Source organism: Monodelphis domestica, chromosome 6 (assembly GCF_027887165.1).
Source record: "Monodelphis domestica isolate mMonDom1 chromosome 6, mMonDom1.pri, whole genome shotgun sequence".
Classification (NCBI taxonomy): Eukaryota; Metazoa; Chordata; class Mammalia; order Didelphimorphia; family Didelphidae; genus Monodelphis; species Monodelphis domestica.
In genome coordinates, this window is record NC_077232.1 from 8,415,001 (window position 1) to 8,439,640 (window position 24,640).

The 24,640-nt window shown below is 47.3% G+C and overlaps 1 protein-coding gene across 1 annotated transcript in view; it reads right to left on the minus strand.

Moving 5' to 3' along the window:
- The window catches only part of CAPN1 (calpain 1), a 30,357-nt gene extending 13,354 nt beyond the window's left edge, over positions 1-17,003 (minus strand). The window contains exons 1-9 of the mRNA XM_056801368.1: positions 16,902-17,003; positions 15,109-15,376; positions 14,879-14,948; positions 14,505-14,623; positions 9,537-9,670; positions 9,279-9,447; positions 3,474-3,557; positions 3,148-3,233; positions 2,380-2,454 (exon numbers count right to left, since the gene is read on the minus strand). Coding sequence (XP_056657346.1) covers positions 2,380-2,454; positions 3,148-3,233; positions 3,474-3,557; positions 9,279-9,447; positions 9,537-9,670; positions 14,505-14,623; positions 14,879-14,948; positions 15,109-15,375 — 1,004 coding nt within the window. The 5' untranslated portion in view covers position 15,376; positions 16,902-17,003. The remainder of the gene's footprint in view (positions 1-2,379; positions 2,455-3,147; positions 3,234-3,473; positions 3,558-9,278; positions 9,448-9,536; positions 9,671-14,504; positions 14,624-14,878; positions 14,949-15,108; positions 15,377-16,901) is intronic.
- Positions 17,004-24,640: the final 7,637 nt, after the last annotated feature.

Sequence of the window (24,640 nt, forward strand, 5' to 3'; positions counted from 1 at the left end):
AAAGAGCTTGGGATCTGGGGTCAAATCCTAACTGTGCCACTAACTTCTTCCATGACCCTAATAGAGTCACTTGAATTCTCAGGGCCTCAGTTTCCCCCTTTTTAAAGTTTTAGGGTTTACTGTCAAAACAAATCCAGCAACTACACAAACATAATTATGAAGTACTTTTTATATAAATTAAATCAGATTTAAATAATGGAGAAATAGTCATTGTTCATAGGAGGGTGGAGCTAATGATTACAATGATAATCTTACCTAAACTAATCAACCAATTCAATGCCATCCCAAATAAACTATTTTATTGAGAGCCAGGTCTAGAGCCCGGAGGTCCCAGGTTCAAATCTGGCCTCAGATACTTCCTAGCTGTGTGACCCTGGGCAAGTCCCTTGACCCCCATGGCCTAGCCCTTACCACTCTTCTGCCTTGGAACCAATACACAGTATTGACTCCAAGACAGAAGGTAAGGGTTTAAAAAAAAAACTCTTTTATTGAGCTAGAAAAAAACAATTGCAAAATTGAAGAACAAAAAGTCAAGAGTATCAAAGGAATTAATGAAAAAAATATAAAGAAAGGAGGTTTAGAAGTATTAGATTTTCACCATATTAAGGTAAATAATCACAACTATGTGGTACTGGCTATGAAACAGAAAGGCAGATCAGAGCAACAGAACAGATATACAACAAACAGTAGTAAGAGGTTATAGTAATCTTGTATTTGAGAAAAGTAAAGATCCAAGTTTTGGGAATAGGAATTCACTTTGGTATAAAAAAATTGTTGGGAAAATTGGAAGACAGTTTGGCAGAAACTAGAAAATATCTTACACCATTTACTGAGAAGAGATCAAAATGGATACATGACTAGACATAAAGGGAGATATAAGCAAATTGGAAGAGAACGTATTACCTATCAGATTTATGAATCAGAGATGAACTTAAGAATAGGGAACAAGAGATAGAGAGCATTGTGAGATGTAAAAATTTGATTACATCAAATTTAAAAGATTTTGTACAAATAAATCTCACATAGTCAAAATTAGAAGGAAAGAAGAAAATTAAGGGGAAAAAATTTTCAATAGTTTCTCAGATAAAGCTCTGTTATCTAAAATATATAGAGAACTGTCATATTTATAAGGATATAAGCCATTTCCTGAATGATAAATGGTCAAAAGATATGAAGAGACTCCTTTGTGATAAAGAAAATCAAAGCTTTGTATAATTATATGAAAAAATGCTCTAAATCATTACCTACAGGCATGCAAATGAAAAACACATCTACGAGACTGGTTAACATGATAAAAGGGTAAAATGACAAATGTTGAAGAGAATATGGAAAAATGGGGACACTAAATACATTGTTGGTGGAACTGGAACTGTGCCCTGATCCAACCATTTTGGAGAGCAATCTGGAATTATGCCCAGAAAGTTAAAAAACTGTGTATCCCCTTCGGTCCAGCAATATCATTGTTCATCTGTTTCCCAAGGTGATCAGGAAAAGAACCTCCATGTTCTAAAATATTTATAGCAGCTCGCTTTGTGGCAGCAAAGAATTAGGAACTGAGGGGATGGCTGTCCATCAAGCAGAGAATGGCTGAACAAGTTGTGGCATAGGATTGTGATGGAATACTAATGCACCACAAGAAATGAAAAAACACGGAAGGACTCACATGAAATTATGAAAAGCAAAATGGGGAGGACCAAGACAACATTATATGCTGCTACAGGATTATTGTCTATAGAACTTAGAAATGTTATTCACCTCCAGAGAAAGAACAGATAACTAGAAATATAAAAAACATGGCTTATATGTACATTTTTTTCCTTTGGTCAAGAGATGCCTTCTCTCGTGAGGAGAGAGAAGGGAGGGAGATACCTGGGAATTTTAATGTAACCAAAAATAAATTAATTTAAAAAAAAATTTTTTTAATTCTAGGATTGGTCTCTGTTAAGGTTTCCCAACTTGGAGTCCAAGAATTTTTTTTAAACATTTCCATGTTATCGGTTTCCTCTGTAGTCCTATATTTTCCTTTCTGCATCTGACAACAGGATTTTGAGAAGGGATCCACTGACTTCCCCAGACTGCCCAAGGAATTCTTAACATGAAAAAGTCAAGAAAGTCAGCTATAGGATATGTTAAAGGGACCTTTCCAGCTTGTACGTTCTATGTTCTAAGCTCTCTCCTATTTCGAACAACCCATGTTCTATGTTCTAATGAGGTCCTTCCCAGCTCTGACACTCTGACCCATGTTCTAATAGCCTTCCTGTGCTCCCCTGGGACAGAGAAGCAGTACTGTGAGGTCTTGGGGGAGAGCTCGAGGACATTAGGGAGGGGGACTCCTGAGATCTAAGTTTGCCTGCTTGTCCACGTCCCCATTATACTCACCAGAACTCCCCGTCTTCCATCTTGATTCGGAGCTTCTCTCGATCAGAGGGATCTATCTGGTTCCATTCAGGGGAACTGAAAGGAAGTTCCCACCAGAGGGTCAGATGGGCACACCGGGGGCCCAGCACCCCTAGGCCCAAGGGCTGGCGGGGAATCCGCCCTAAACACCCCATGGACCCCAGTCCTAGCAAGCACCCACCCCCAAACACAAAGATTCATCTCAGTCCCTGTCCCGAGTGGTCAAGACAAAGCTCAGATTCGCCCTCGAGGGAGAGGGGTTGGGAGCAAGCAGAGGCCGCTGAGAAAAATGTGGATGGAAAAGTGTTTCGTCTCCAAATATCAAGAACTTTGCAGGGAACATCGGGGTCCGAGGTGCCCAGAAGAGCAAGGCGGCCTTGGGATGGCCTTGTCCAATTGTAACAGCCTGAAAGAACTAGCTTTGGGGGGAAGGTGGGTGCTTACAGAGGGATCCCCTTTTTCTGTCCTTGGCGGAGAAACGTTCACGTGTTTACATTTATTTAGGCATAACAAGAGACAGAAAAAAAAACTCTGTTTTCTTTCCCTGTTAGACGAGAAGCTCCCTGAAGGCAGAGGCTAGGTCTTAACCAAACCTCAATTAGATCTCCAATGTTCAGCTCAATGCTACGCATACAGTAGGTGCAGAATAAGTGTTCACTGAAGGAACGAACGAGGGACCGAATGATTGAGGAGTCCCTGGACATTGGGCCAGGTAACCTGGCAGGGTGGGGCCCATTAGTCAGTCCTCACCTGTCACTCCAGGCCCCTGTCCATTCCACCTCACCCCATGGGTTCCGTATTCGAATCAGGTTCACCGAGTAGCCCCGACACTGCACCTATGACCCCAAATCCCAGTCAGCAGGGTCCCTGCCTTCCCTCCTGGGTCAGCCTCCCTCCAGCCCCCAATCACTCCTTGTCACTAACCAGACAAGGCAGACGAACTCCAAAGGAGCAGACCTGCCTGTCCCCCTTAGAAAGAATTGGGGTCCTCCTCCCAGAGGGTTCTCCAAACCCAGCCCTGGCCTAGAGTGGGACTCGCACCCCAATTCTCTGGCCCTTCCCAGGATTGCTGTTACCTGCTTGGCCCCAGTCACAGAGTAGGCATGGCCTTTCACCAGTTTCTTGAAGGTGACAGCTTCCATGTCAAAGGCGCTGGTGATCTAGGGACGGGAAAGGAATGATCTTTCTCTCCAGTGCTAGACCCTGCCTCCTCTAGTCAGGCCCTGCTCGCAGCTCTCTGGGGCCTCGGATAGGAAGGAAAGAAGTTGGGCTGAAGGTTGGGGCTAGATGGGGTCTGAAGGTTCTCCAGCCCTAATTCCCAGGATCCCATGACTTGGCTAGAAGAATCCAATTTTCTGGATAATTGCTCGAGTTTGCACACTCTCTCCTCTTTCTGTCTCTCGAACATTCACCCTCTCTGGACACTCTTTCGAACAGTCTGTGTGTCTGTCCGTCTCTCTGCCTTAATGATCATTTCCTCCTTCAAAAGTGGGAGAAGCACCACGACTAGGTCTATATCCCAAGGAGAAAAAAAAAGGAAAAGGACCTAGCTGTACAAAGGCATGTACTGCAGCTCTTCTTGAGGTGGCAAAGAATTGGAAACTGAGGAGTTGTCCATCAATTGGGGAATGGCTGAACAAGTTGTGTTATGTGCTCGTAATGGAATACTGTTGTGCCAAAAAAAATGACAAACCAGAAGATCATCAAAAATCCTAGAAAAACTCCTATGAACTGATGCAAAATGAAGTGAGCAGAACAGAACATTTTACATAGTGACAGCAGTGTTTTTTTGACAAATAACTGTGAATGACCTCATATTCTCAACAATGCAATGATCCACGAAAATCCCAAAGACTCATGATGAAAAATGCCAACTGCCCTCAGAGAAAGAATCCAGGGAATCTGAATGCAGACTGAACTATACTGGAATTCACCTTTTTTTGAGATCTCTTCCACAAAATGACCAGTATGGAAAAATGTCTTGCATGACTGCCTACGTAAAATCTACCTCCTATTTCTTATCATCTCAGGGACAGGAGAAGGGCGGGAGGGAAGGAAGAAGTGAGGGAGGGTACAAAAAAGAATTTGGAACTCAAAATTTGTTTTACATGTAATTGGGAGAAAAGAAAACTTTTTTTTAAGGTGAAAGAAGACATAAGAACTACTTATATGGCTATTGTGTGTCTGGCTCCAGGGATGAGTTGGTTGTAAAAGCAGAAATCATGGAAACCTTGGGGAAATGGGAACTTCCTAGCTTGGAATCCATGCTAGTGGAGATGAAAACTGGGTACAGCTAGCTAAGTACAGTCTAGCAAACATTCTGGGTTTGGGGACTTCAAAGGGCTCAGGGAAAGGCTAGGAAGGATAGCATAGACTGGAATAAAATTCCAAAGACATAAAGAGAAGTTATTCTAACAACCTAGAGAAAAAATAGTCCAAAGGGACTCATGTGGATGCACAGAGAGCTCACCTAGCAGCTTAGATTCTTACACGCACAAACAGAAGATAGAAGCCCAATCAAGTAACAGGATGAATGTCTAAAAGCCTGGCAGAAGCCTACATAATTAGTAAAGGAGGGGGTCTAGTGGAGAAAGGAAGCGTTAAACCTTGGAAAGAGTGGATCCTGGTAAGAAAATCTAAGGGGAAAAAAAGGGGGGAAATTGGGTTGTTTGTTAGTTTGTTTTTAAGGTATACTGAGGAAAGAAGGAGAATCAATGAAGAGATTGGCATACTGTTCTAGGAAACCAACATCCCAATGGTAGCAGAACTTGCTAAATTGTTTATTTTGCTTTGGTTGCTTTTTTTTTAATTATACTTTTATTTTCCCTGCCACGGAGAATGATGCCTGAACAGGAAAGGACAGAACAGAAATGGCTAATAGGGTAAGACAACAGGCACAGAGCATCTGTCTGCCCATGAAGAATTCAAGCCCAACGTGAAGCCCACCTTTGAGAGATGATGGTTGAGTCACTGGTGGTAGGTGATATGGGAAGAAGGAAGGTACAGAACATGGCAATGCCACAGGACTCTGAAGGGGCAAATGTCTGCGTTTACCCAAAAAAGAAGGGAAGGCAATCGGCAAACTACAGCCCAGTGAAAGCATGACAATCATTCCTAGCAAAACTGTTCATTTTATTATTCAGGTATAGTTAAGGAACATTTGGAAAAGGTGGTCACCCAAAATATAAGCAGTCAAAGGATAGGAAGAAATGGTTTTCAAAAGAATGCCCCCAAACAACGAGAAACTACCAACAGCCCCATGGCCACGGGCTCCAAATCAAGAGCAAGAGCAGAAATTTAAATTACAACTTGCTGGCTGTACCTCCCATCCAACAACTTGGGAAAAATGACAGAAAATGCACATCGTTAATGTTATATGGGATTGGGTGGACAAAGAAAAGCAACTGCTTGATCACATGGGTTGAGGGGATATGGTTGGGGATGGAGACTCTAAATGATCACCCTAGTGCAAACATCAACAACATGGAAACAGGTTCTGATCAAGGACCTGTGTAAAACCCAACAAAATCGTGAATCAGCTGCAGGAAGGGTGGGTGGAGGGGAGGTAGGGAAATAATGTAATTATTGTAACCAAGGAATAATGTTCTAAATTAACTAATTAAATCAAATAAACAAACAAATAAATAAATAAATAAAGGAAGGGATTGGGTGGAGTTGGAGGAAGACAGCAACATTGTGTCTCTTGGTAGAGCTGTCAATGGATCTAAATGGTCTGGCTACCTATGTAGTGGTATCCAAAAAATGGGAGTGAACTTCTGATCTGATGAGTGGGCATCAAAGGACATCAAAGACAGAATATCAGAATATTCACAGCAGCCTTAACTGAAAATGAAGGGAATGCTGGCCCTTAACTAGGACATAAGGGGGGTGGAGGGGGGGGACCTGCAGTTTAGGAATGGAATGGAATACTATTGGCCAAGAAGAAATAAAGAATATGAGGAAATCAGAGAAGCGTGTAGGAAGATGCAGAAAAAAATAGAAACTGAGGGGATGCCTGTCAATTGGGTAGTGACGGAAACAAGGGTTGGTATACTGCTATGATGGAATACATGGGTATTACATACAGGATATTATGAAGATAGAATTAACTCTCCCTTTGTCTATTTTTAGTTAATCAAATCAAGAACTTAAAAGTAACCATCCTTTTTTGCGCATCGGAGCATCCTTAGTAGCTAGCTAACCATTAGGTAAGAGAGCTCACAAGTCACTTACTAGTTCACACCCCCAAAGGCCACAAGCACTGCTCTCCCCTTGGGCAGTGCTAGCAAATTGGGGGACTGCAACTGATTCCTATAAAGAGGGAGAAGAGACAGGAAGTGGCATAGAAAAAGGGATATAAAAGAAGAGACCAACATGGTCTGGGGTCTTTCCTTCGTGGTTTTTGGAGAGACTCGTTACAGACATTCCTGCCTTGGCTTTTGGAGAGACTCTTCCCTTGGATTCTGCATTGGTGAGTAGAGCTGTAGAGACACACTTTTCCTTGGAGTCATTCTGTGTTGGTGGAACTCTGAATGAGGATTACCAGGACTTCCACGTGGAAATTGGGACTTGAGGGAGCTCTTGCCAGGGACTGAGCCAGACTTCACTAGATCAGCATTTAAGCTAGTAGGCTAGACAAGGTTCTGCCTCCTTCCTACATTCCCACTTTCAATATCTCTTCTTCATTATAAATAAAAGCTACTCAGTCATTTTAGACTCAGGGGCTAATATTTTATAAATGGCGACCACTTTTATAATTCATATTGAGTCAAACCTAATTTAAATCTTACAATATATCATATATGAATGTGCTAAAGGAAATGATAAGCAAGATGGATTCAGAAAAGCCTGAAAAGACTTAAATGAACTGATACAAAGTGAAACTAGTAAAACCAAGAGAACATTGTACACAGTGACGGCAATACTGTGTACAATGATCCACTGGGAATGACAGCTATTCTGATCATTACAATGCTCCAAGACAATACTGAAGGTCTCCTGATGAAAAATGCCATCCCCCTCCAGGGAAAGCATTGAAGTCTGAACACAGATCAAAGCAGATTTTTTTAAACTTCCATTTTTCTTGGTTGGAGGGGGAAGAGAATTCTATGTTTTCTTTCAGGATATGATTAATATGGGAATGTTTTGCCTGACTGCATATGTATAACTTATATTGAATTGTTTGCCTTTCTCAATAGGGAAGGGATGGGGGAGGTAGGAAGAGAATTTGGAACTTGTTTTCAAATTGTTTTTAGGGGCAGCTAGGTGGCTCACTGGTTAGAGCTCCAGTCCAGGAGCTGGGAAGACTTGGGTTCAAATCTGGCTTAAGACACTTCTGGCAGTGCAACTCTAGGCAAGTCATTTAACCCTAATTGCCTAGCCCATACCACTCTTCTATCTCGAAACCAAACTATTTGGTATAGATCCTAAGACAGGAGATAAGGGGGCTTTAATTTTTTTTATTGTTTTTATATGTAATTTTTAAAAATTGTTTAAGAAGGGAAAAAAGTGCAGAAGGAAATGAGGGAAACTAAGAGAACAATAAACATTCTCTTAAGGGTAGTCATTAATGATTCAGTGGCAAGTGGCAAAAGGGAGGGCCCCCAGGCCCTATCCTTGGCCCCGTGCCACCTAGGATTTCTGGACGAAGGCACAGATGGCATTCTCTTCGAATCTGCAGAAAATACAAAACTGGGAGGGCAAGCTAACACACGAGACGATAGGGCCAATCCAAAATTGTTTTGACAGGCTAGAAAACCTGGTCTAACAGCATAAAATAAAATGTTAAAGGGAAGACTAAGCAAAAGTTCAAACAATCCATTTTGGAAATACTAATGTAGGTGGGGCCAGTGTAGATAACACCTGAGGGTGTGGTAGGCTCATTGAGATGGGGGGGGGTTAGCTAAGAAAAGAGAGACCAGAGAGCAGTTCAGAGGACAAAAGGTAGTCATGAGATAGACGTCCCCCAAGATCGCTAGACCCAACCTAGAGGGTCACTTGCCACCTCTGCTCTAGAGGGAAATCCCATTCAAAAGTGAGTTGGTCTGGATGGCCTAGGAGACCCCTCACAGAGTCGGTGACTGGTGATTAGTGGGGCTGAACAGCCTCTTAAACAAGGCCCTGGGGGCAATTAGGCGGCTCAGTGGATAGAGCCAGGAGGCAGGACGATTTGGGTTGCAATCTGGCCTCAGACACTTCCTAGCTGGGTGACCCTGGGTAAGTCACTTAACCCCCATGGCCTAGGTCTTATGGCTTTTCTGTATTGGAACCAAGACCCAGGACCGATTCTAGGAGAAGGTGAGGGTTAAAAACCCAATAACAAAGGATGACTTTCTTGGGAGGGGAGCCGGGGAGGAGACTTGGGGGAATGAGGGCAAAGCAAAAGCTATAAACCTGAAAAGTGGAGACATAGTGCAGCGTTCAGGAGAGGAATCCTAAGGAAAAGAGGTCGTCTACCGGGAAAGAGGAGGAGCCAAGGCACTAAAGTGCTTCTGGGCTTCTCTTTTTGGGGGAGAGGAGGGTGCCCGCCCACTGAGAAAGGAGGGGGATTGGGCTGCAAACAAGGAAGAAACCCGGGACTTGTATGAACTGATCCAAAAGGGCGTGAGCAGAACCCAGAGTAGGACGGGAGGGTACGACAGGCTGGGCGGCCCCCAGAATTCCCTGAGGAAGGCAGCGCTCTCCCCTGGACAGAGGGGAGGGGGAGGGGAGGGGGCATGAGACAGGGGAACTGTCCTATGGCCATTTGTGGCCCGGGTTTTGTTTTTCTTCTCAATGGGGGGAGGTTGAGAGGGAAAATACATGCTTCTTTGGAAAATAAAGTAAAAGGGACAACAAAAGTGGGGCTGAAAGGAGGGCGGAGCCAGGGGTAGAAGACTCACGTCGATGGAGCAGCCCAGCAGGGACCCCCGCTCCAGGGCCTTCAGAATAATCTGGTAGAGATCCTGAGGAGGCTTCCTGAGATTGAACCACTCGGTGACGCCTCCCGTGAAGTCTTCGAAGCCCTCCGACGTGCTGCCCCCCGACAGGGCTTCGTAGCTGCCATTCACCCTGGGGGACAAGACGGCCAGGGGCTCAGGGTGTCTCTCCGCGGCGCCCAGGGGGAGCCCGCCTGCGAGCAGGGTGCAGGGCCCACTTACTTGGCGTAGGCTTTCTCCAGCAGGGCGCTCCAGAACTCGTTGCCTTGGGCCGAGTGCACGAAGACCAGCTTCCCGTCCTTGGTGGGCAGCAGGTCGTCCACGACCACGTCGACCCACTCCCCGAACTGCCACAGCTGGGGGAGAGAAGCGGCGGTCGGGGCGATCTGCACAGCCCACCCCCAAGGAGCCCTGGGCCCGGAGGATAAAGGGGTGCTCAACTGCCTCGGGCTTACCTGGCAATTCCCCCATGATCCTCCTGTCCTCTCACCACCCTTCCCAGGAGACCCTCCTCTACCTCAGCCCAGCCTCCTGGTCCCCCTCCCCCTCCCCCCTCCCCCCAGGGAGCCCTCATAAGGGCAGGCCTGGTCCATGGTGATCCGCCTCCCCCTCCTCCCACTTGCACAGGCCACAGGCAACCCCTGGGCCAGCCTCTGCACTCCCTTCCAGCTGGGCTCACCACCTCTGCCTAGACCCCGCCCCTGGCTCCCAACGGGTCTCCCCCACCTCAAAGGGACCTTCCCCCCCCCTCGGGGTGATTTCCCGCAGCAGACCAGACCAGCCCTGCTCAGTGAACTCTTCTGTTATGGTTCAGTCCTGTCTAGAGGATCCCATCGGCTGAAGATCCTGCAGTGTTTGGCCATTTCCTTCTCCGGCTCATTTTACACATGAGAAAACGCAGGCGAATAGAGTTAAGTGACTTGCCCAGGGTCACACAGCTGGGAAGGGTCTGAGGCCAGATTGGAACCCAGGACCTCCCGTCTCTAGGCCTGGCTCTCCGTCCACTGAGCCACCCAGCTGCCTTTCTAGTGACTCTAGGATCAAATATAAACTCCTGTTGCCCACTGAAAGCTCTCTAGAGCCTGGCTCCGTCCTGCCCTTCTATCAGCATATTAAGCGGCCTTTCCCCCAGCTTCTCTCCCAGGCCCTGAGGCCTAGAATGCATTCTCTGATATGCATTCTCTAGTTTCTTTTCAAAGGCCATCGCAAATGCCACCTCCTTCATGAAGCCTTCCCCAGTCTCCTCGAGCTGCTGGCACATCCTCTCACACACACACACACAAAATTACCGGGGGCAGCCGGGTGGCTCAGTGGATGGAGTCAGGCCTAGAGACAGGAGGTCCTGGGTTCCAATGTGACCTCAGACACTTCCCAGCTGTGTGACCCTGGACAAGTCACTTAACCCCACTGCCTAGCCCTTACCACTCTTCTGCCTTGGAACCAATACACAGTATTGACTCCAAGACAGAAGAGGTTAAAAAAAATACCTTTATAGTCTTTATATTTTTCTTTGTTGATATATAACTTGTTCATTTGTACATCATACTAATACACCTAGGCAACTTGGTGGTCCACTGGATAGAGTGCTGGGTCTATAGGCAGAGACCCGAGTTCAAATCCAGCCTTAGACACTTGCTCGATGCATGGCCCTGGATAAGTCAAGCTGTCAAGGAGGGGGAATTGCAAGTTGGCAAGGCTAGATGAGAGTTGGATTAGGAGAACAATGGGAAGTCAGCCCAGAAAGGCTGAGGGGAGCTGGGCTTGCAACACCAGGTATTCAAGGAGTTCCCTTAGAAACAATCAGGGAACAGGGGAGATGGCCTCAGCAATGCCCACCCATTAGGCTAATGGATGGCTGAACAAGGTGTGGCCTGTGAAAGTCACAGGAAGAATCCAGAGAAGCTCAGAAAGACCGACTTGTTCTGACTGACGCAAAGGGAAGTCGGCAGCGGCACCAAGGAAATAGTATACAAGATCAAGAGCCCCCACCATGTCCAGGGAACGATCAAAAGGGAAAGTTGGGAAAGTGACAAAGAAGCTGCTGGGACTGAGAGGAAAATGGGCCCCTCCACACGCCCTGGCGGGCCGGACGCTGCACCGACTGCCCCGATGCTCAGATTTGTAGAAACGGGAATTGTTTTAAAGGATGATAACCCGGAGAGGGAAGCGGATTAGGAGATGATTGTAACAGTCTAGATGAGAGGTGATGAGAGGCCCAAGCCAGACTGGCGGCTGTGTGAACAGAGAGGAGAGGACCAGTAAGAATCAATGGCTCATGGCAACGGACTCGATTGGGGACTTGCCGATGCTCCCAACAAGGAAGACTGGCAGGATGGCGACCCCCAACGATAACTGGAAAGTCCAGATTAGACAATTGCAGTTGAGATGCCTCTGTGTCCATCGGGCACTTGGCAGCGAAAGACTGGAATCTTGGACTGGCTGCACAGAATTTGGGAGCTACTTGCATAGAAAATTGAAACTATAAGACCAGATAAGGGAGCCACCACAAAGATGAGTTCTCTGATTTGATAAAAAAAAAAAGGGGGGGGGGGCTGAACTCACTGCCTGGAGCAAGTAATTTTTAGTATCCCCATTTTACAAATAAAGAAACTGAGGCTCAGATAGTACAAGTGAAGAGCCCAAAGTTACAGGTTTAGTGAGTCTCAGAATCAGAACTTGAATTCAAGGCTCCTGACTTTGAGATAAGCACTCATTCAACCAAAGAGGGTAGAAGGTCCTCTTGGATACCAAGTGGTCAGGGAGCAAAGAAAAAGTTGGATGGGAGGCCTCAAAGGGCAAAAGACCAATTTGAGAACTGAGGAAGCACAGGAGGAGAAAGAGGAGGGCATCCATCCATGTTCTCCCCAGCCAAGCAACAAGATCATTCAGTGGGGGGCAGCTAGGTGACTCAGTAGATTGAGAGCCAGATCTATAGATGAGAGGTCCTGGGTTCAAATCTGACCTCAGACACTTCCTAGCTGGGTGACCCTGGGCAAGTGACTTCACCCCCATTGCCCAGCCCTGACCGCTCTTCTGCCTTAGAACCAACACACAGTATTGATTCTAGGAGGGAAGTTGAGGGTTTAAAAAATAATCACCTTTCAGTGCCTTGGGCAATGGGGAGGATCTAATAACTGTGGACATCATCTCCACAGCATAAGGTGAGTCCTACCCTACAGCAATGTCCTCTGATTGACCCAGGCCCTGGAGATGAGTCACCTGAGAAATTCCAGGAGAGGCTTACCCAGCACTTTCCCCAGACATAACCCATTAAAGTGATTCAGATCTTGGGATCCTTATTTTACAGAGAAAGAAACCGAAGTTCAAGGGAAAGGACTTGCCCAAGGTCACAAAACCAAGGCTAAGGTTTCTGATCCCTAGTCCACCACACCAGGAATTGGCTTTGTGAGGTTAAGTGTCCCTAAAGCCTAAAGATCTGGTTATGACAAGGGGGAGGAAGCAATCCAAATGCTGCTCAAGCAGCCTCACCCCCACACAGAAGCAGATGACTGCTAAGTCACCATCCTGCCCTTTGAGAAATACTCCAGAAGAGCAATTCATGCAAAAAGGGAAGAGCCAGCAAGGAGCTTCTGAGACTTCGATTCTTGGCAAGATCCTAGAATGCTTGACTAAAGGGATGCCATGTGTACATTTAGAAAAGGAAGCAGTGACCTCAGAGCAGCAGGGCTTCATCAAGAACAGCAGAATCCTCTTTGTTACTTCCTTTCTGACAGGTTTACTAGCCTGGCAAAATCAAGAGAGAGCTACACATTCAGCAAAGGGTTCCAGGCTTTTCCCATGGATAGAAAGATTCTAGAGATACCAGCCGTGAGGAACAGATGAAACAGCAGGACCCAGAGGGTGGCCACTAATGGTGTAATGGCTGCTAGAACTGATAGAAACTATATCAGAATCTTTACTGTCCTGGTGGGCAAGGGGAGGGAGAAAATATGAATCCAAAAAAGTCAGAAATTGTTTCTTCATGAAACTGAAATAAGTAAATAACTTTTTTAAAATGTTAGCTAGAGGGGGAAACTGGGTGGCTCAGTGGATAGAGGCAGGCCTAGAGATGGGAGGTCCTGGGTTCAAATCTGGCCTCGGACACTTCTTAGCTGTGTGACCCTGGGCAAGTCACTTGACCCCCATTGCCTAGCCCTTACCACCCTATTCCCTTAGAAGCAATACATAGGTAAAAGTAAAGGTTTTTTAAAAAATAAATAAAATTTTGAAAAAATAAATGTTAGCTAGAAAAAGGGTCTGCTGTGAAGTGCCCCAACGCTCTGCCCCTGGCACTCCCTCCCACTTTCTGCATTTTATCAATGACAAAAGCAAAGATAGCAGGGTCACCAGATTTGCAAAGGACCCAAAGCAGACTCCCGAGGACACGCTAAATAAAAATGCCTCTCCCCTCACAAGAGAGAAGTGATGAACATGGATTTCTAGCTGGAAGGGACCCACCTAGATGGCCCCAAGTTCTCATTTTACAAATGAGGAAACCAAGGCTCAGAGAGGTTAAGAGACTTGCCCGATGTCACACAGATAGTTAAGTAGCATCCGCAATGATTAGAGCCCAGGGCATCTGACTTCCTTTTTTCTCCCCTTTCACTTGCAATCCAGGAGTCACATCTGGCCACTGGGTACCAGCAAAGATTGCTATTACAGATTGGAGGCATCATGGGAACTGACAGTGATCTATCTCAAATAAAACACTAAGAAGAAGAAATGAAACTATTATTCCTCTAAATCCTGTCATTCTCCTAATGAATAGTGAAATTCCCTGCACGCAGTAGGCGCTGAATCCATGTCTGCTGTATGGTCGTAAAATCCCCAGCACACAGTAGGCATCACTGTTTTGTGGCTGTGGGGTGGGCTTGTTATCTTCTTCCTCCAGCAGACTGTGAGCACCCTGAGGCCTCATGCCTCTCTAGAGGCCAGCACAGTGAGTGCTCCCTCCACACAATGTTCCCATCTCCCCCGGAATTCCTCATCCCACTGGCTGAGCTCACCTCTGCACTTACAATGGAGGCTTGGGTTCAAGTAACTATGGTCTCTTTCATCTCCCCTGCAAGACCTTGAGCCTTCTGGGAAGAGAGGGTTCGGTCTTATCTAAACTGTGCCTTCTACCCAGAATAAACCATCGAGTCCCCCTCCCCTCCAAGGCCAGGCGCCCCCCCCCCCCGCCAGCCTCACCTGGAAATGAAAGATGCCAGCATAGCCATCCTGGAAGCTCTGCCCATGGGGTACCACCCGGTGCAAGATGGGCTCATTCAGGGTGATGGATGCGATGGCTGCCAGAAGCCAGCAGTCTCCTGCGAGGGACACCAGCCATCAGAGCCTGCTTCTCCCACCAGAAGAGCAGGGCAGGGGACAAGCAAGGCTGGGCAGTGCCCACTGTACCCCAAGCCAGAGAAAACCGCAGTTCCTCTCCCAACACCCCCACAGTTACAGAAAAGACCCAGGAATCTGGGCAAACCAGCTCTGAAGATGATAATCGGAGCTTGTCCTCACTTGCAAGAGGGAGGGAAGGGAGTGGGGGAGAGAAGAGGGCCGGGGAGCAGGCTTACCCAGTGCTCCCTGACAAATGTCAGTTCGGGTGGCCCCGTCGACGATAAACTGGGGGTTTGAAAGAAGTTCCTACAACACAGAAGCAGAGAACTGAGGGGTCTTGGCTCTCCGGGGACTTTGTCTTCCTTGCAGAGCTGCCCTGCCTGCCCCCCAGGACCCCCAGGTACCTGGCCTTGCCCGGCCCCCCGCCCCAACTCTCCTTCTGCCCCTCCCTGAGGGCCCCACTCACCGTGGGCCTTTTCCACTTAACGCCATAGATTTTGGAGGAGTTGGGCCCCAGTTCCTTGAAGCCCAGGGAATGGGGAGAAGGGGGAAAGGTCTCGTCCTGGAACAGGACCCCAGCCTGCAGGTACTGGGACCGGAGCTGGTCATAGTCCTGGCCCAGGTACTTAATGCTGTTCTCATGGCTGCCCAGGCCCAAATCTTTGGCCCGCTGCTTCTTCACTTGGGCAGACACCCCTGTGCAGTACACAGGGGTGATGATCTCTTCTGTCATCCTGGAGAGGCAAGGGAGGGACAAGAGTCCAGACCGGCTCCCTGCTCAGAACCCTGCAGCCCTCCTGGTGCCCTCTCCTGCCTCCATCTCCCACTCCCCTCTGAACGCCTGCCTAGAGGGTCCCCCTCTCAATTTCTCTGCTGCTTTCCCAGAACCCAGGCGCCTGAGTCCCCAGCTCCCCTCCAGCCCCAGCTTCAAGATATACAACCCAGCCAGGCTGATCCTTCGAAGCCTACCCCCCTCCACAAGACCCCACCTCAGGGTGCCCCAGCTTCTCCCTCGGGTCCAGGGGACCTGTGCTCCCCTCACCCCAGTCCCAGTAGAGGACTTTAAGCTAGAGTGGCTGCTCCAGACCTCATACTTTCCAGAGGAGCCGCCACAGAGAGAAGGGAAAGGACTTGCCTAAGGACACACAGATAGGAAGTCGCAGCACCCAGGTTTTCTTCACCCAAATTCACAGCTCTTCCCTCTAAGCTGCACTGTGGACTCCCTGCTTGGCCCTGGCCTCCAACTTACTCCCCCAGCCCTGCCCCCAAGATGTCCAACTTTCCACACTGGGGGTCAGTGTGAACAGCAAGCCCTATTTCCCTTTCAGAATCCGGGTCCTCAACATGTTCTGCCCCTCGCACTCACAACCCCAGCATCGCAGCTCCCACGCCATACCTTGGCTCCCAGAATTCCGCAGCCACCTCCCTTGCCCACCTCTCTCGGAGGGCCTAGAGCCCCAACAACAACCACAACCACATCCCCTCTCAAAACTGGGGGTGGGGTGGGGTGGGGGCGTGTCCAGCCCATCCATCCCTCTCTGAAGCCCCACGTTCTGCCCCAACCTCTCCCCCCTCCCAGGCTAGCTTAACAGCCGGACAAGAACACCTAAAGGGAGCACCCCTCAATTTACAGCCAGAGAAACGGAGTCCCAGAGACAAAAGGAACTTGCCCAAAGTCATACAAGAAATAAATGGCAGGGGCAGAATGACTTGGAATCCAGCTGAGCTCTCCCAGAGCGCAGCAGATTTTTCTCTTCCCGTCCTCCCAAGGGCAGTGACTCGAGGGAGGATGGACTGAGTGGGGTGGAGCACTAGATCTGAGACTGGAACTGAGGGAGGGAGGACAAAAGCGCTTCTCCGGAGGCCCTTATTCCGACTTCTTTCTTCATCACCCCCAGGCAGGCTTTCTGCCCCGAGGGACCCGGCGGCACAAAGCGCTGGCCCTTGGCACGTGCGGGCTGGCTGGGAAGCCTCAGCCGGAGACCCGACCCACAGGCTGGGCACCGGAGGACTCCCGGGCTCCCAGGACGCGGATCTGGACCACACCCAAGCTCTTCCCTCTGCCCTGCGATCCCCCCCAGGAAGGGGGAGCCCTATGTGGCAGCACCAACTCTCCCCCAGAGCTGGGAAGTCGGGAATGTCTGGGTCCCAAAGCCAAGGCGCAACCCTAGAGTGCCCTGAGGGCACCTGTCTCGGGAACGCGATCCCCGCGCCAGGGCCCGCGTTCCAAAGGTTCTGGGAAGCCCGCAGTCGCCTTACGTGGAGTGGGATCAGTTCAGCGGCAGTCAGTCCGTCTGGGCGGCCGTCGAGGATGCGTTCCCTAGCCGCTCCGGAGAGTCTCCGCTCTGGTTCGGCTGGATCTCTGGTAGGGCCCAACCAGGAAGAATCTGGTCCCCGCCCTGCCTTCCTGCCCCAAAGCCTCGAGCACGGCTGGTCCCCTCCCACAGCCTCTCCCCTCCCACTGCCTCCTCCCCAGCTCACACCGACTCCGGCTTTCCCAGACGGCGCGAGCGGCGGCAGCCGAGCTCTTATCTCTCCCCAACCTTCTCTCCTCCCTATCTCTCCTCCTACGGGCCCCCCGCTGGGGCTCGGGGCCAGCTGCCGCGGGCTGAAGGGCACTGCCAGCTGCCCGGGGGCGGTATTTTTAACCAGGGGCAGCTCGGGTTGCAGGGCAGGGCAGGCACCGCCCCGATGCGGCAGACCCCCGCCCCCACCCTGCCCAGAGGAGGGCTCCCCACTCTCCCCCCCGCCCTCCCCGCCCGCCCCGCCTTCCCCCCAGCTTGTCCTGGGCCGGGGTGGCTCCTTGCGCCTCCAAATCCTACCGCCAGTTTCGGTGCCCCACAAGTGCCCGTCGCCGCTGCCGCTGCCCAGCGGAGCCGCACTGAGATTGCATTCCCCTGAGCTGCAGAGGCAGCGCCGGGGGCGGGGAGAGGAGGGAGGTGCCCGAGGAGCGTGGTTACCTCCCCTTCCAGGCCGTCCCCTTTGGGATAGCTCCCCCCCTCCCCCGCGCTTTAGTGCCCCGACCTTGAACGCCTCCGCGGGCTGCGCGCGCCCCCTGCCGGACGGTCGGGGTCCTGGACAGCGCCAGCTCGGCTTGCCTATGGAGGCTGCCTGCAGAGACCACAAAGCCCCATCAAGGAAGAGTGTCTAAGACGATCTTGTCTCTGAGGTCCCTTCCAGCTAGCGCCTACCTGGGCCTCAGTTTCCCCTTATGTAAAGAGCAAGCATTGGCCTCAAGGGCTTCTCAGGTCCCTTCCAGCTCGCCACCTAGGGCCCAGGCCACTCTGTGGATATGTAGACAGATCTATAGCTTCGGAGCTGTAGGACCCTGAGCGAGTCACTTACCCCTGTTTGTCTCATTTATAACAGGAGCTGGAAAAGGAAATGGGGAGCCCCTCCAGAATCTCTGCCAAGAGAATCCAGAATGGGGTCACAAACAGACACGGCTGAAAAAACTGAACAATAAAAATATTCCGGAGACAGTTTTGATCTCTAAGAGAGTTGGATGGTCTTTTTTAATTTCCAGTCTATAAGGCTAACCCTGTAGACTTCCACTAGCCAGTCCCACTTCCTCTCACCCCAAACTGGGCGTTTCCATTGGCCCCAACAGCCATCGCTGTTGTTACCCTAGTATGATATGAATAAAAAGCTTTTATTAGGCAAAGTGCCTGGAGTCAGATAGACCTGAGTTCAAATTCTGCCTCAAATACTAGTTGTGTGACCTTGGGCAAGTCACTTCATTTCTGCTTATCTCCATTTCCTCCACTGAAAATTATCTGAGAAATAGTTCTTGTAGAGAGGGAGCTGGCCTTGGAGTCGGAAAGACTTGGATTCAAATCTCTCTTCTGATATACATAGTGGTGATGTGCAAGTCACTTAACTTCTCTCAGCTCACTGAGACTGCTATTTGCTGAAGAGATTTGCATTGATTGAAGGAAGATTCTCCTTCAGAAGTTCCCTATACTAATAGCCATCATCTATTATTATTTATATGAACAGTATTTCTCCCAGAATCCCTCTCCTAACTATCTCCTAATGAGTCTTCTGATGTAACAATAACATTTCTTTTTTTTTTAAACCCTCACCTTCCATCTTAGAGTCAATACCGTGTATTGGTGCCAAGGCAGAAGAGTGGTGGTAAGGGACTCATGTATGTCACAGCTGTGCCATATTTATTATTAATATTCTGTAAAAAGAATAAGCATTTTAATATTTGACAATGTGTATTTATGAACAGATTTTTAATAGGAAAATGTTGATTTTTGTTACTGTTTTCTATCTTTTTTCAAAATATGCCAGTTTTTACCTACATGTCTTATAATAAAAGAAATAAAAATGTTTGAAGAAAAAAAGAGAGAGGTAAGGGCTAGGCCATGGAGGTTAAGTGACTTGCCCAGGGTCACACAACTGGGAAGAGGCCAAATTTGAACCTAGGACCTCCCCTCTCTAGGCCTGGCTCTCCATCCACTGAGCTACCCAGCTGCCCCCAACAATAATATTTCTTTAAAAAAATAAAAGAGGAAGAATTTTTAAAAGTAAGAAAACTGAATAAATGGAAAAAATAGGAAAAAATGCAATGTCCCCCCTCTCCCACAAAAGGAAGTGCAATGGGGGGGGGACAGTCTTCTCATTTATATACCCTGGAGCCATACTGCTTCTTTGTCATCCATTATCATCATCATCATCATTGTTAGAGAGATCTCCTGAGTGGTCATCCAGTCTCCTAATATACCCAGTGGAAGGGGACCATCAGTTTCCCTAAGGCAACCCATTCTACCTTTGCCCCAGAGGCATCCAATAGAAGGTAAGCCCTTCCTCCACCCACCCACCCCACCCACCCCACCCCCACTGAGTGGTTCAGTGGATTGAGAGCCAGGCCTAGGAAGGGGAGACACTTCCTGGCTGTGTGACCCTGGGCAAGTCACTGGACCCCCATGGCCTAGCCCTGACCACTCTTCTGCCTTGGAGCCAATACACAGTATTAACTCTGAGATGGAAGGTGAGGGTTTAAAAAAGAAAAGAAGCTAAGCACCTTGGGGGCAAGGACAGTTTTGATTTTGTCTTATGTCTAATTGATAGGGAAGTTTTCTTTCAAACCCCTTTTCAACCCTTCCCTTCCCTCCCCCCTCCCAGGTCAACCTTTTGGTCCAGACAGAATAAATCCACTTCCTTTTTCCCATACAAGTCTTTTTTTTTTTTTAACCCTTACTTTCCTTATTGACTCCAAGGCAGAAGAGTGGTAAGGGCTAGGCAATGGGGGTCAAGTGACTTGCCCAGGTTCACACAGCTGGGAAGTGTCTGAGGCCACATTTGAACCTAGAACCTCCCATCTCTAGGCCTGGCTCTCCATCCACTGAGCCACCCAGCTGCCTCCTCCATAACAGTCTTTTTTTAAAACCTTCTGATTTAGCATCAATTCCAAGACAGGAGAACAGCACAGGTTTGCCCAGGATCACACAGCTAGGAAATGTCAGAGGCCAAATTTGAACCCAGGGCCACCTGTCTCCAGGCCTATACTGTGCTACCTAAGAGCCTTTCAAAGCTCCTTGGAAATGGAGACCCCTATTTCCCACCAAGTCTTCAGGTGAAACATCTCCATTTCCAGGCACTGATCCCTGTGGTCAACCCACAAGCATTTATTAAGCGCCGGTTGTGTGCCAAAGGGACCCCTTGACATTTTGGTTATCCTGGTCAGACATGCTCCAAGTTTCCAAAGTCCTTCCTAAAATATGGCTCATAGATCTGAACACTAGACTCCCTATATGGCCTGCCCACAGCAGAACCTGGCAAAACTCTGGCCTCCGCCTTCTGGACGCCAAGATTCTGACTTCTCGGGATATCATCAAACTGGTGACTGAGCCTGGGCCACAGTGTGGTCCACAAAGACTCTGGGACTTTGTATCCAAAGAATTGTTGTCCATCCATCCATTATCACTTCCCCACTGTAGGATTTTAATAATAATAATAATAAGAGGGGAAAAAAACTTCTTTCAGTCAAGTGAGCAGAGCAAAGAGAGCCAGAGATGTGTCACACCTGCAGCACTTTCCACAAGCACAAGCTCTGAAGAAGAAGGAGCCCCACAGCGCGGGTCTCAGCCAAATTTACCTCCTCAGCATCCTTGCATGAAAGGAGGACATAACTTAAGAGGATGCTGGGACTGTAGCTCAGGTGTGATATTTTCCATCTGCACACCATGTACGAGGTTGACATTTTAAACTCAGTTTCCCCAACTGCTAGTGCCTCATAAGGCTCCCTTCCATTCGCTCTCTTGTTTATGTTCACATAGTTACATTAGTCTCCCTCAGTTACATTAGAAGGTAAACTCCTGGAGACCACGGACTAATTTTCTTTTTTCAGGACCCTCAATGCTTAACACAATGCTAGGCCCATAGTAGGGAGTTAATAAATGCTTCTTCATAGGTTACCTGGAGTGTTAAACCGGATAGGTAAGCCAACAAAATCACAACTAATTGGTTCAAAGTCTTTTGAGATCCTGATTCTATCATTTCCCTCTAGCTATTCCTCCCAATATTGCCTCATCTGAAAATGTATCATTTCTTGAGCCAACTTGGTAGCTCAATGGATAGAGGGCTAGGCCTAGACACGGGAGATCCTGGGTTCAAATATGACCTCACACACTCCCTAGCTGCGTGACCCTGGGAAAGTCACTTAACTCCCATTGATTTGCCCTTACTGCTCTTCTTACCTTGCAATGGATACTTAATACCAATTCTAAGACAGAAGGTAAAGGTTGTTGGAGGGTTTTTTTGGGTGTGGGGTTATTTTTATGAGAAAGAAAATGTATCATATGCCATTTATAGTGTTTTCAATCAAGCAAGCATTTAATGAGCTTCTAAGGTATGCCAGGCACCGTGCTGGACTCTAGAAATACAAAGAAAAACGTGAAATAGTCCCTGCCCTCAAAGAGTTTATACTGTATCATGCATGTGAAATATAAGCATATAAAAATTGTTTTTGCCTGTGATTTTATTGCTATAGAAGAACTCCCACATGAGAAAGTTCCCTCTTTAAACATAGATCAACACCTTCTTGGTAACTCATAATCTTAAAGAGTTACCTCGGCCCAAGAGCTCAGGAAACAGAATTAGAGTTAGAATTCTATGTGTCTTGAGGCAGATTAAACTTTGATCTTCTAGAGTCTATTCATGACATCATATGGCAAAGATATAGAAGCCAACAGCTGGGAGGGGAATCAGGAGAGGTGAGAGGTGGGATTTGGGTCCTTTTTTAGGAATCTGAAGGGTCTAAGACACAGAAGAGAAGAAGTGAATTCCAAGGATGGGGCAAAACCTCTGCTGAGTCATGGAGATGGAAGATGAAGGATGTCAAGAAAATCAATCTAACCAATATGGTGGGACTGAAAAAAGCATGGAAGGGAGGATGAGAATTTATTTTCATAATACTGTATTAATTCTGATATCAAAACCTGCAATAGAAAGGCCCCAGTTCCTGTATATTAGGGAAAATTACTATGTATTCCTGTGTCTGGGATCTGGATCAGACATTCCATCCAGTCTATTGCTTTTGCATTTCCTTTGTCCTTAGGATTCCCAAAGAGCGTCCTCCTTTTTTCATAGAATTTGGTTAATAAATGAAGGGGGCAAGGATTCCTTTCTGGTAGACATGCAAACCCTTTACCTGTCCCTGGGTAGGTATACAGAGGCTTAAAGGGCCGAGTCTGCAGTCTCTCAAGGTCCAGGGTCCTCTGTCTAGGTGTGGCAGTCAATCAAATAAGTGGTAAGAGAAACTGTATGCTCAATCCTGTGTTTAGGTATCACGCTGTGTTCTGCCATGCACAGGGTTTGGGTTTATTTTATAGGTTTGGTGAGTACATACTTTTCTGACACACAATTGTGAATCCTAAAACTGCTCAGACTCTACTTCAGAAGATTTGATGTAGCTATTCCCCATTTTTAACAATGGAGGTATGTGGTCAGGAATATATTGAGAACTTTTAAAATTACTCCACCCTTCTCAGACAGTGCCTTAGGGGAAGATAAAGTTGCAAACTCCTTATTGAACAATGAAAAGTCCCCAACTCATACTTATAGTAAAGCCAAAACCCTAAGTTAGGTGGTCTATTTTTAGATCTAATACAAAAGGTTAAGTACCTATAAAGGTTAAATTAATCACTAAAAGGTCAAGCAACTTACAAAAGGCAAACTTAGCAAAAGAGATGTGAAATACTCAGAAGATATAATATACCCAGAGAAGGTGAGACCTGAAGAGTGATGAGAACTAAGAATGGGCAGTCCTGGGAAAAAGCATCTACTATGATTGGTAGATGTGAAAATTTAGGGGAGGTGACATAAAAGAAAATTCTCTTTAAAAGGAGCTCTCTGAACTCAGTTCAGGAATTCAGAGGAGGTCTCTGAACTCAGTTCAGGAGTTGAGGATTTCAGTGAAAGTCTAGAGCTTGCTTGGGATGATCTTGTGGTAAGTGATAAAGACTGACTCTCTCTCCCTTAAGGCTCAGGCCTAGGCCATTTGGCCTAGGTCCTTTCTACTATTTTCTCTTCTCTCTCTCTCTCTCTCTCTCTCTCTCTCTCTCTCTCTCTCTCTCTCTCTCTCTCTCTCTCTCTCTCTTCCCTTAATTCCTTCATTTGTATTAATTAAAATCTCCACAAAACCCAGCTGACTTGGGTATTTTCATATTTGGGAATTTTCCCATGGCGACCACTTATTTTTTTTAAACCCTTACCTTCTGTCTTAAAGTCAATACTGTGTATTGGCTCCAAGGCAGAAGAGTGGTAAGGGCTAGGCAATGGGGGTCAAGTGACTTGCCCAAGGTCACACAGCTGGGAAGTGTCTGAGATCAGATTTGAAAGTAGGACGTTCCGTCTCTAGGGCTGGTTCTCAATCCACTGAGCTTCCCAGCTGCCCCCCACTTATTTTTTATTTAAATCAAGAAACTAAAAATTATCTTTACAGTTTGACCAAAACCTTTACAGTTTTGGCAATTCACAGTCTTGACAAACCATATTTTCACGGTTACACAATCATTTCTCAACATACATGTTTCCATAGAACCTAACAACAGACATGAAGTCTAAGGAGATAGTCAACAAAACATTGTTGCTATAACAGAAATAGATGAATGACATAAACAGGGAAATCTGGAGGTTAGTTCCCTCTGACCTATGGGAAATCTGACCTATGGGAAATGACCAGCTAGGAAAATCATTGTTGCTTTTGATCAGCTTTCACAATCAATCATGATTACTTAGGAGATGGGTAACAAAATATTTTGTAGCTAGGTACGGGGTTAGAGGGTAACTTAAAGCAGACCAGAATTGGAATTTTCCTCAATTTCCAAGTTGCATTTTTCTTCTGTTTGATTCAAGCACCTGACAAAGTTGCCTGGTTATGGTAAATGTAACAAACCAGCGAAGTGTGTCTGTGCCTTGTGTTTTAGAGGAATGATTAATGTGTCTGTCATGCTTGACCCCCAACAGATGTGGGGCCTCTGAATGTACCTCTGCTAAGAGAAAGAAAGGAGGGGTAATGGGTAGTTATCTTTAGGTTTTAATTCTGTCAATGTAATATTTTTGGGGTACTATTCTAAGGGGGTTAAAGTGGGACATATATGTGTTAACCCTATAAGTATTTCTTCCCATATTATTTCTCCTGTATTAGGGAGAGAACAATAATCATAACAATCCCATTAGTAAGAGAAGTTAGAGAGAGAAGTCATATAGAGGGGGTTCCATGGGTGCCTTATTTTCTGGGGGATGCTATGCAGTCTCCATCTCCCCAGACTGCCACTCTGTCAGAGAGTGGGGGTATGATAGATCCCCATAGGGAGGGACTGCAGTTTTGATGGACCACCTCCTAATTAGTTATTCACCAATTAGAGATGTCTAGGGATGTTCAAGAGAGGGGCTGAATAGTGAGTTCCTAAAACTCTATTTATTTATTAAGCTGTTTTGACCAAAATTTGAGGTTTCTGTTCACTGGAGAGAGCCATTGATTTATA